Raw genomic sequence first — 11,882 nt, forward strand, 5'->3', positions numbered from 1 at the left:
CGTCAGGAGGCTCCGCCCCGGAGCGGAAGCTGAGCGGAACTGTGCACGCGCAACAACGGCGAGTCTCAGCGGCTCTCAGAGCCGCCGGGCTCGGCGGACGTGCAGCGAGGGAGCCGGGGGAGCGGCACCATGAAGCGGATGGTGCAGCGAGGCCATCCTCACCGCCCCATATGGAACAGTGTGAGTGAGAGGAAACAGAGAGCAGTGGTTAATGGTTGTTTCTCAGACTGGAGGAAGGTTTCCAGTGGAGTTCCCAGGGCTCGGTGTTAGGAGCCCTGCTCTTCCTGATATATATTAATGACACACACCTTGGTTTCCAGGACACAAGCTCAACATTTCCACACGCCACCAAACTTGGAGGCATTGGCAGCTGTGAGGAGGAAAGTGGGAAACTTCAAAAGGACACAGGCAGCTTGGTGGAATGGGAGACAAGTGGCAGTGAGGAAAGTTCCAGCACCGATTGTCCTGCAGCTGCCCCTGGGGAGCGTGCCCACTCTCAGTGCCTGGGCAAGTCAGTGTGTTGGATAGAGCGCTTTCTGGGTGCAGATAATTATTTTTATTCATTCATGTAATGTGTGCGTCACTGACTTGGCCAGCATTCATTGCACTAATTACCTTTGAACTGAGTGGCTTGTTAGGCCATTTCAGAGGGCATTTAAGAGTCAAACACATTGCTGTGTGGTTGGAGTCACATGTAGGCCAGAAGAGGTCATGTGGGCAGATTTGCTTGCCTAAAGGGACATCAGTGAATCCAGTGAGTTTTTACGACATGGCCATCATTAGACCTTTATTTCCAGTTGTTTATTGAGCTCAAATGTCACTCTGTTGTGGTGATATTCAGGTCCCATTGCATTACTCTGGATCATGGTCCAGTGACAATACCACTACACCATTAATTCCTCATGTGGGAATTAATGGCTGCTGCCATTCACAGACATCAGTGCGTGTTTTAATGCAAGCCAATTGTCAGAGAGCTGAAACATGAACTCTGTTTCTCTCTGACCTGCCTGACCTGTTGAGTCATTCCAGAATTTTCACTTTGTTTCAGATGTTCAGTATCCACATGATTTTACCGGTGAAATATTGCAGCTGTTCAGAAAACTGAGGCCTGAAATAGACAAATGAAGACCCCTTTGGAATGAGGGTGGATGTTCTGTGAAGGTACGTTCTTGTTGGCTGGCTTTGAACTGGAGTGTTGATGGAGGAAAAGCTGATGGCTTTAAACCTGAGTACATTTGAGACCAGTCGAGCCCAAACATTTCTCATCAAAGTTTCCTGAACAGGAACAGAGACTGGCAGAGACATTGCACTCTCATATAGAATAAATAATCGACAGCAAATCAGTTCTGCACTCATATGCAGTATCAAGCTTGAGTTAATTCCACACTGAAATACTGGAACAGAGCCTAACAGAGAGTTAGTCCCACATTGACATCAAATCAGAACATAAGAAGCAGGAGCAGCAGAAGGCAGTTTGTTCTTTAGGGTTCCCCCACCATTCGGTAAGATCATGATTAATGTGATTATGGCCTCAACTCCATTTAATTGCCTGCCCCATAACCCTTGTCTCTCCTGTAGATCAAAACTCTTTCTAACTTAGGATGGAATCTGTTAAATTCCACAAATTAAGGACATTTTGAGGGGAGAAATTTCTTCTCATCTCCATCTAAAGTGGGGCATACTTTATTTTTATCTGTGTCCTCTAGTTTTAATTTTGCCCACAAATGAAAACATTTCTCTCGATATCTACCCTGTCCAATTCCCTCAGATCCTTCAATGTTTCAACCTGATCATTTCTCATTCTTCTCAACTTCTATGAGATCGGCTCAACTTGATTGAACTTTCCTCATAAGATAACTCCTTCATCTCAGCAATCAGCCGAGTGAATCTTCACTGCCTCCATTACAAGTATTTTCCTCTTTAAATCAGAGAAAACCTTTAAACTCAGCAATATCATGTATTTGTAGCAACATTTCCCTACTTTGATACGCCACATATGTACTTATAATTAGAGTTATTTCCTCCTTTTCTGGATCAATCTGCTGTATCTCCCCCTCTATTTAAATAATGTTCTGCCTTCCCATCCTTCCCACTGAAGTGGAAAGCCTCACATTTTCCCACATTGTATCCTACCTGACAAATTTGTGTCCATTCACTTAACCTCGCTATATCTCCTTACAGACTCTTTGTGTCCTCCTCACAACCTACTTCCCCACCTATTTATGTATTGTCTGAAAATTTTGTGATGGTCTGTCCCTTCATCTGGGCCATTAATATAGATTGTAAATAGCTGAGAACCCAGCACTGATCCATGTGGCTCTCTGCAAGCAGCAGTTTGCTAAGCTGACAGTGACCCACTTCCATGCAGTAACAGAGACTTACAGACAGTGAGATAACTTCACACATTAATATTGATAGATAGGGAGTGAATTACACATTCAGATGCAGTAACAGAGATTGACACAATGGTAATTCCAAACAAAAATACAGTGATGGTGATTTAAGGACAGAGAATCAATTCCACACTAACATACAGTAACACAGCCAGAGTTAATTACACATTCAATTCTACTGAGCAAGAGTTAATGCTACATTCATACACAATAACCAAGACTGACCGTTAATTCCACTCTCACATGCTATAACAGCGATGAACAGAGAGTTAATGTCCCACTCACATTCAGTAATAGTGAATAACAAATACAGATTTAATTCCATCCTCGCATTCACTAATATAGATGAACTGATGTAATTCCATACTGAAACACATGAACAGAGAATGGCTGACAGCGTTAATTCCACACTCACACACAGTAATAGATTGAGAGAGTTAATTCCACACTCTCTCACAGTAATAGATTGAGAAAATGTTAATTCCACACTCATGCACAGTAATAGATTGAGAGAGAGTTAATTCCACATTCAGACACACTAATCGATTGAGAGAGAGTTAATTCCACACCCACACACAGCATTAGATTGAGAGAGAGTTATTCCATGTTCCCACACAGTAATAGATTCAGAAAGAGTTAATTCCACACTGACACTTAAATAGATTGAGAGAGAGCTAATTCCACACTCTCTCACTGTAATAGATTGAGAGAGAGTCAATTCCACATTCACACACAGGAATAGATTGAGAGTTAATTCCATGCTCTCACACAGCAACAGATTGAGAGGGAGTTAATTCCACACGTACACACAGTAATAGATTGTGAGAGAGTTAATTCCACACTGACACAGGAATAGATTGAGAGTGAGTTAGTTCAACGCTCACATACAGTAATAGATTGAGAGAGAGTTAATTCCACACTTTCACACAGTAATAAATTGAGAGAGTTAATTCCACACTCGATTTTTGTGTTGAGGCAAGGGAGGAAATTGCTGGGCCCTTGAGAGAAATGTTTGTATCCTCACTGGCTGCAGGATTTACTGCCACTTGGAAATTAGTGGATGTATTTGCGAGAGGCAATATGGTTTTGTGAAGGGCTGGTCATGTCTCACTAACTTGATCGAGTTTTTTGAGGAAGTGACGAAGATGGTTGATGAGGGTAGGGCAGTGGATGTTGTCTACAAGGACTTCAGTAAGGCCTTTGACAAGGTCCCTCATGGCAGAATGGTGCAGAAGGTGAAGTCGCATGGGATCAGAGGTGAGCTGGCTACATGGATACAGAACTGGCTTGGTCTTAGAAGACAGAGCGTAGCAGTGGAAGGGTGCGATTCTGAATGGAGGACTGTGACATTTGGCGTTCCTCAGGGAACAGTGCTGGGACCTTTGCTGTTCGTAATATATATAACTGATTTGGAGGAAAATGCAACTGGTTTGATTTGTTAGTTTGCGAACAACACAAAGGTTGGTGGATTTGCAGATAGCAATGAGCACCATCAGAGGATACAGCAGGATATAGATAGGTTGGGGGCTTGGACGGAGAGAGGCAGATGGAGTTTAATCTGGACAAATGTGAATTAATGCATTTTGGATGGTCTAATACAGATAGGAAATATACAGTCAATGGCAGAACCCTTAGGAGTATTGATAGGCAAAGGGATCTGGGTGAACAGGTACACAGGTCACTGAAAGTGGCAATGCAGGTGGAGAAGGTAGTCAAGAAGGCATACGGCATGCTTGCCTTCGTCGGTGGGGGATTGAGTTTAAAAATTGGCAAGTCATGTTGCAGCTTTATAGAATCTTAGTTAGGCTGCATTTGGAATATAGTGTTCAATTCTGGTCGCCACACTACCAGAAGGATGTGGAGACTTTGGTGAGGGGACAGCAAAGACTTACCAGGATGTTGGCTGGTATGGAGGATATTAGCTGTGAGGAGAGGTTGGAGAAAATTGGTTTGTTCTCTCTGGAACGACAGAGGTTGAGCGGCGACCTGATGGAAGGCTACAAGATTATGAGGGGCATGGACAGAGTGGACAGTCAGAAGCTTTTTCCAATGGTGGAAGAGTCAATTACTGGGGGGCATCAGTTTAAGGTGCGAGGGGCAAGGTTTAAAGGAGATGTATGAGGCAAGTTTTTTACACAGAGGGTGGTGGGTGCCTGGAACTCACTGCTGGGGAAGGTGGTTGAAGCAGATACAATAGTGAGTTTTAAGGGGCGTCTGGACAAATACATGAATAGGATGGGAATAGCAGGATATGGTCCCTGGAAGGGTCGGGGTTTTAGTTCAGTTGGGCAGCAAGGTTGGTGCAGGGCCGAAGGGCATGTTCCTGTGCTGTAACTTTCTTTGTTCTTTGTTCTTAATTCCACACAGACACACAGCAATAGATTGAGAGAGAGTTAATTCCACACTGACACAGCAATAGATTGAGAGAGAGAGTTAATTCCACATTCATGCACAGTAATAGATTGGGAGTTAATTCCAAGCTCTCTCTCAGTAATAGATTGAGAGAGAATTAATTCCACACTGACACACAGCAATAGATTGCGAGTTAATTCCACGCTCACACACAGTAATAAATTGAGAGTTAATCCCACACACGATGCTAGAATGAGAGCTAGTCAATTCCACACTCTCACAAAGTCATCGATTGAGACAGAGTTAATTCCACACTCACACACAATAATAGATTGAGAGAGAGTTAATTCCACATTCGCACACAGAAATAGATGCAGAGTTAATTCCACACTGACACACAATAATAGATTGAGACAGAGTTAATTCCACGCTCACACACAATAATAGATTGAGAGAGAGTTAATTCCACATTGACACACTGTAATAGATCGAGGGAGAGTTAATTCCACAGTAACGCACAGTAATAGATCAGAGAGTTATTTCCACACTCTCACACTGTAACAGATTGAGAGTTAATTCCACACACACACACAGATTAATCGGTTGAGAATGCGTTAATTCCATACTGACACACATTAATAGATTGCGAGAGAGTTAGTTGCACTGACACACCGTAATAGATTGAGACAGTTAATTCCACACTGACACACAGCAATAGATTGAGAGAGAGTTAATTCCACATGGACACACATAAATAGATTGAGAGAGAGATAATTGCACATTCCCACACAGTAATAGATTGAGAGAGATAATTCCACACTCTCACACTGTAATATATTGAGAGAGCGTCAATTCCACATTCACACACACTAATAGATTGGGAGTTAATTCCACGCTCACACATAGTAATTGATTGAGAGAGTTTTAACTACACACTGACACTCACTAATGGATTGAGAGAGAGTTAATTCCTCACTAACACAGTGCAATGAACTCTCTCTCAATCCATTACTGTGTGTTAGTGAGGAATTAACTCTCAATGTATTGCTGTGTATCAGTGTGGAATTAACCCTCTCTCAATCTATTCCTGTGTGTCAGTGTCCAATTAACTGTCTCAATCTATTACGGTGTGACAGTGCAATGAACTCTCTCTCAATCCATTACTGTGTCACACCGTAATAGAATGAGACAGTTAATTGGACACAGACACACAGTAATAGATTGAGAGAGGGTTAATTCCACACTGACACACAGCAATACATTGAGAGTTAATTCCACACTGACACACAATAATAGATTGAGAGAGAGCTAATTCCACACTCTCTCACTGTAATATATTGAGAGAGAGTCAATTCCACATTCACACACAGGAATAGATTGAGAGTTAATTCCATGCTCTCACACAGCAACAGATTGAGAGAGAGTTAATTCCACACGTACACACAGTAATAGATTGTGAGAGAGTTAATTCCACACTGACACAGGAATAGATTGAGAGTGAGTTAGTTCAACGCTCACATACAGTAATAGATTGAGAGAGAGTTAATTCCACACTTTCACACAGTAATAAATTGAGAGAGTTAATTCCACACTTTCACACAGTAATAGATTGAGAGGGAGTTAATTCCACACACGAACACAAAAATAGATTGAGAGGTAATTGCACATGGACACAGTAACAGATAGACAGAGAGAGTTAATTCCACGCTGACACTTTAACAGATTGAGAGAGAGTTATTTCCGCACTCTCACACGGTAATAGATTGAGTGAGAGTTAATTCCACAGTCAGACAGTAATAGATTGAGTTAATTCCACACACACAGAGTATTTGATTGAAAGAGAGATAATTCCACACTCGCGCACAGTAATTGAGAGAAGGTTAATTCTACACTCACACGCAATGATAGATTGAGAGGGAGTTAATTCCACATTCAAACACAGTAATAGATTCAGAGAGAGTTAATTCAATACTGGCACACAGTAAAAGATTGAGGGAGAGTTAATTCCCCGCTCGGACACAGTAATAGATTGAGATATAATTCCACACTGACACACGGTAATTGATTGAGAGAGAGTCAATTCCACATTCACACAATGTAATAGATTGAGAGTTAATTCCACAGTGACATTGAGTAATAGATTGAGAGACAGTTAATTCCACATTCATACAAGTAATAGATTGAGGGACCGTTAATTCCACACTCTCACACAATAAAAGATTGAGAGTTTCTTCCACACACTCACACAATGATCGATTGAGAATTAATTCCACACACTCTCACAGTAATAGATTGAGAGAGAGTTAATTCAACACTGACACACACGAATAGATTGAGACAGGGTTAATTCCGCACCCACACACAATGATCGATTGAGAGAGAGTTAATTCCACACTCTCACTATGAAGCTCAGTTAATCAACACATACATTTTCAACTGGGCCATTGTCACATTGTCTAGTTTGGTAAAGCCAGAAGTACAGTACTTATTTACTATCTCTGCCATACCCTCTGCTGCAGTGAGCAGTTTACCCTGCTTGGCCCTATTGAACCCCACTCTATCCTTCACTAATCCTTTACAATTAATATGTTTGAAGAACATGTTATGATTTGTATTAGCGCAGCCTGCTAACATTTCCTCATGCTTCCTCTTCATTATTCCAGCCTTAGCCTCTCTCCTGCATTTTGAGCTGTTTTTCCTGATTTCTATTGCTATTATTATTCCAGCATGCATCATATGCCTCTTTTTTCTTCCTTATTTTCTCGTTAATAACCTCAGACATCCAGGATACCCCAGCTTTGGACACTGCATATGTGTGTCTGGTGGCTATGTACCTGGCTGGCATCCCATTCAACTCAACTTTGAAAGTCTCCCATTTGTCAACCACTGTTTTATCCTCGCAATTTGCCTCATTTGCCACATTTTGCCCTCACTTAATCTATCTGTTTCCTTTTGAAGCCTCCTTACGTATACTTCACAATTAATTTCTTATCTATCTTTATGCTGTCAGCAAATTTAGCAACGGTACCTTCAGTCCCTTCACCCAAGCAATTTTTATAAATTGTAACAATTTGTAGCCCCAGCATGAATACACCACTCATCAGATCCTGCCACCCAGAAAAGGAACCATTTGTGCTAACTCTTTTTGACCTGTTAGCTAGCCAACCATCAATCCATGCCAAAATGATACGCCCAAAACCATGAATGTTTATTTTACACAATAACCTTTAATCTGGCACTTTGGCAAATGTCTTCTGGAAATGTAAGAACAGGACATCCACCGGTTCCCCATTCACAGCACATGGGCCTCTTTCAAAAAACTCCAATAATTTAGTTAAACATGATTTCCCTTTCAGAAAACCATATTGACTCTGCCTGATTGCCTTGTATTTTTTCCAAGTTGTAATATCTGTAATATCTTTCAGAATAGCTTCTAACATTTTCCCGATGACAGCTGTTAGGCTAACAGCCTGTAGTTTCCTGCTTTCTGTCTCCATCCCTTTTTGAATCAAGGTATTCCATTTGTCATATTTCAACCTAATGGAACATTCTCCAAAGTCAGGGAATTTTGCAAAATTAAAACAAATGCATCAACTATCTCATTCGCCACTTCTTTCATGTCCTTCACGAGAAGTCCATCCGGACCCAGGAATTTGTCAGCCTGTCGACCCGACAATTTGCTCAATACCCCTTTCCCTGTTGATTGGAATTTTCCTGTGTTCCTCCCTCCCTTCCATTTGCTGGTTTACAGCTATTTCTGGGATGTTACTTGTATCCTCTATCGTGAACACCAATGAAAAATACCTGTTGAATTCATTTGCCAATACCCTGTTTTCCATTATCAATCCCCCAGTTGCACTTTCTATAGAACCAATGCTCACTCTGCTAACTCTTTCCTTGTTCAACTATCTCCAGAATCTCTGACTATCCACCTTCATATTACTGGCTACTTGTCAGCTTCAGCTTGGAAATTTCTTGATAAACGCAGCTTTAACAATTGTTTGTGGACAATTCAACATTTCCACCATCCTCTGTAAAGATGCTTTTTTCTGAAATTACCCCTGAAATGCCTCTGTCATTTTACAGTGAGTTTCCCCATTCAGAGCCAATAGTTTATCTCTGTGTACCCTGTCAAATTATTCATTGTAAACATCTCACTCACATCATCCCTTAATCTTCCATATTCAGGTAATGACAGGACTTGTTTTTGCAATCTGTCCTCATCATTTGAGTTTGGTATCACTGGTGAAATTCTGTTGCTCCCACTCCAAGGCCAATCTAACCTTCTTGAGGTGTGTTGTCCAGACTGAACGCAGTGATCTAAATGGGGTCTAAACAAGAGTTTTCTATAACTGTAGCACGAGTTCCAATTCTTCATATTCTATTCGCTTTGTTACATTATTTTTTACCTTCCTGTCCACTAGCTGATAATGATGTCTGTACACGGCTCTCTGTTCCTCCACAGTTTCTTGCATCTCGCCACAAACATAACCACTCTGCTCTATTACATAACAAGGAAATTTCAAACTTAATGTGTTTCCCAAAGATAATCTGTTACTGCTCCATCCCTAATAACGTTTTCCGTTGTTCTTTCAGCCGGTGTAAACCTAGAGAATGGAAGGGAGGAAGGAAAAATCTTGCTGCCTTTTTCCCGAATCCTATTTGATCATCATTCCAACAACAATTGGGTCAGGAAATCTCATTGGTTTTCCTCTGGGTGAATCATAGAATCCCAACAGTGCAGAAGGAGACCATTCAGCCCATCAAGTCTGCACCAACAACAATCCCACCCAGGTCTGATCCCCGTAAACCCACATAGTTATCCCGCAAATCCCTCTAAACTATGCATCCCAGGACACTAAGGGGCATTTTAGCATGGCCAATCCACCTAACCTGCACATCTTTGGACTGTGGGAGGAAACCGGAGCACCTGGAGGAAACGAAGCAAACACGGGGAGAGCGTGCAGACTCCACACAGACAATGACCTAAGCCAGCAATCAAACCCAGGTTCCTGGCGCTGTGAGACAGCAGTGCCACCCCATAAACTTCTAATTTGCCCCATTAGGAATCCACCCCATTGGGATTTGAACCCAGGTCTCTGGGTTTCCAGACCAGTACATCCATCCTCTGCCTCTTTCCTCTTCTGAAAGAGGAAAGGGCTCCTGTTTTCTCCCACAGTCCAAAGATGTGCAGATTAGGTGAATTGGCCATGCTAAATTCTCCCTCAGTGTACCCGAACAGGCGTCGGAGTGTGGCGACGAAGGGATTTTCACAGTAATTTAATTGCAGTGTTAAATGTAAGCCTACTTGTGACTAATAAATTATCTTTTAAACTTTCGTTTGTGTCTCCTGTCCTGTAATCCAAACACTGACCCAGAATTCACTCAGCCGCCTTCGCTTTGTGCTGAAAGCTGTTATTATTCTGTTATTTTCACAGCTCCTAAATGACCTCATTAGCGGCTGTTTTTCGCGGGAACGGTCCCTTCTCTCAATTCCTGAAATGTTCATTGATTCATCATTTTATTCACAGTTTTTCTCCGCAGGGTAACGTTCCGGAGTGGGATTATTACAGAGCGGAATAAGGACAGTGTGCGGACTCGATCCGGCTCCCTGTTTTCAGTGAAGGACACTGGGTTCTGATTGAAGACGAAACGGAGTGTTTTCCTTCTGGGAATGCTGTGAACAGGGATTGATTCCCGCCCAGGACAGTTAGAAAGCGATAGGAGAATGAAACACTTTGAAAGAAAATGTTAAAGCCGCGCCTGCGATTGGTGACGGGAAGAGCTGAATAAAAGCAAATCAATAGAAGGGATTTGAAATCTCTGACTAAGGACGACATTGATTTGAATTCGCTCCTTTCCCACAATGAAATTGGCGGGCTTTTGGAAATGGACAAATTCTCTGCTTCTGCCGGTTGTTGTGGGGAAATCCCGCCCTCTTCTGTTTCCAGTGAGCTGATTGGTGAAGAATACAGGCAAATGAGGTGAATAGAGCAGCGGCCAATCAGAGGAGCTGTCAGTTTATAAGAACAGTCAATGCTGGAGAAATTGCTGATTCTTTGTGAAAGTGTTTGTGAGATTGTGCAAATGTCTGGAAGAGGAAAGAGCGGCGGGAAAGCTCGGGCCAAGGCCAAGTCTCGCGCCTCCCGGGCTGGACTGCAGTTCCCGGTGGGCCGGGTTCACAGGCTCCTGAGAAAGGGCAACTATGCTGAGCGTGTGGGTGCCGGAGCCCCGGTCTATCTGGCTGCTGTGCTCGAGTATCTGACCGCTGAAATCCTGGAGCTGGCCGGGAACGCGGCCCGGGACAACAAGAAGACCCGCATCATCCCCAGACACCTGCAGCTGGCCGTCCGCAACGACGAGGAGCTCAACAAGCTGCTGGGAGGGGTGACCATCGCTCAGGGCGGGGTGCTGCCTAATATCCAGGCCGTGCTGCTGCCCAAGAAAAGCAGCGCTGGGGCCGCGAAGAGCAAGTGAAGCGGCCATTCTTTAATCTGATAACCCAAAGGCTCTTTTCAGAGCCACTCACTTTATCTGAAAAAGGGCGATCTCGTGTCTATCGGTCAGTTTCTGCACTGCTATTCACAGTACAGCTGTTTCCCGCTTTGTTCTATCAATCCGTACTATTGACACATACAGTTTATTGGGGAAACCATCCCAGTGAACTGAAATAATCCTATTTCCAATATAATTGCTTTAAAATGTGATAGTCTGCGAGGACATTCATCGGTTTTCAAAGTCAGTCACTCGATCTGGAAAAGTGTTAATTATTGTCTATGCGAATGTTCCTGCAATGGCTATATCGGTGTGAGTGGGTTACTGTTGGGGACATGCTTCATATTCTGAACTTAATTGACACAATTTTCAACACTCGCTGCGACTCGAAACACGTGCGAAGAAAGTGGATTTGCGGAATTATTGCTCGGAAACTGAAATGATCGCAGGTTTAATAAAATCATAGAATCCCGACAGTGCAGAAGGAGGCCATTCGGCCCATCGAGTCTGCACCGACCGCAATCCCACCCAGGCCCTATCCCCATTACTCCATGCATTTACCCTAGCTAGTCTCCCTGACACTCAGGGGCAATTTAGCATGGACAATCCACCTAACCCGCACATCTTTGGACTGTGGGAGGA

At 42.9% G+C, this 11,882-nt stretch overlaps 1 protein-coding gene and 1 long non-coding RNA gene across 2 annotated transcripts; both read left to right on the plus strand.

Annotated features, from left to right (window-relative positions):
• The first annotated feature begins 59 nt into the window (after positions 1-59).
• LOC144486279 (uncharacterized) lies at positions 60-9,437 on the plus strand. The gene is made up of 3 exons (XR_013496240.1): positions 60-180; positions 1,049-1,161; positions 9,342-9,437. It is a non-coding gene; the product is annotated as an uncharacterized LOC144486279 (long non-coding RNA).
• A 1,395-nt stretch (positions 9,438-10,832) lies between these two features.
• On the plus strand, positions 10,833-11,222 carry LOC144486299 (histone H2A-like). The gene has a single exon (XM_078204358.1). It carries the CDS (start codon positions 10,833-10,835, stop codon positions 11,220-11,222), a length of 390 nt encoding a protein of 129 aa, XP_078060484.1.
• The last annotated feature ends 660 nt before the right edge of the window (positions 11,223-11,882 follow it).

Source organism: Mustelus asterias, unplaced genomic scaffold (assembly GCF_964213995.1).
Source record: "Mustelus asterias unplaced genomic scaffold, sMusAst1.hap1.1 HAP1_SCAFFOLD_311, whole genome shotgun sequence".
Classification (NCBI taxonomy): domain Eukaryota; kingdom Metazoa; phylum Chordata; class Chondrichthyes; order Carcharhiniformes; family Triakidae; genus Mustelus; species Mustelus asterias.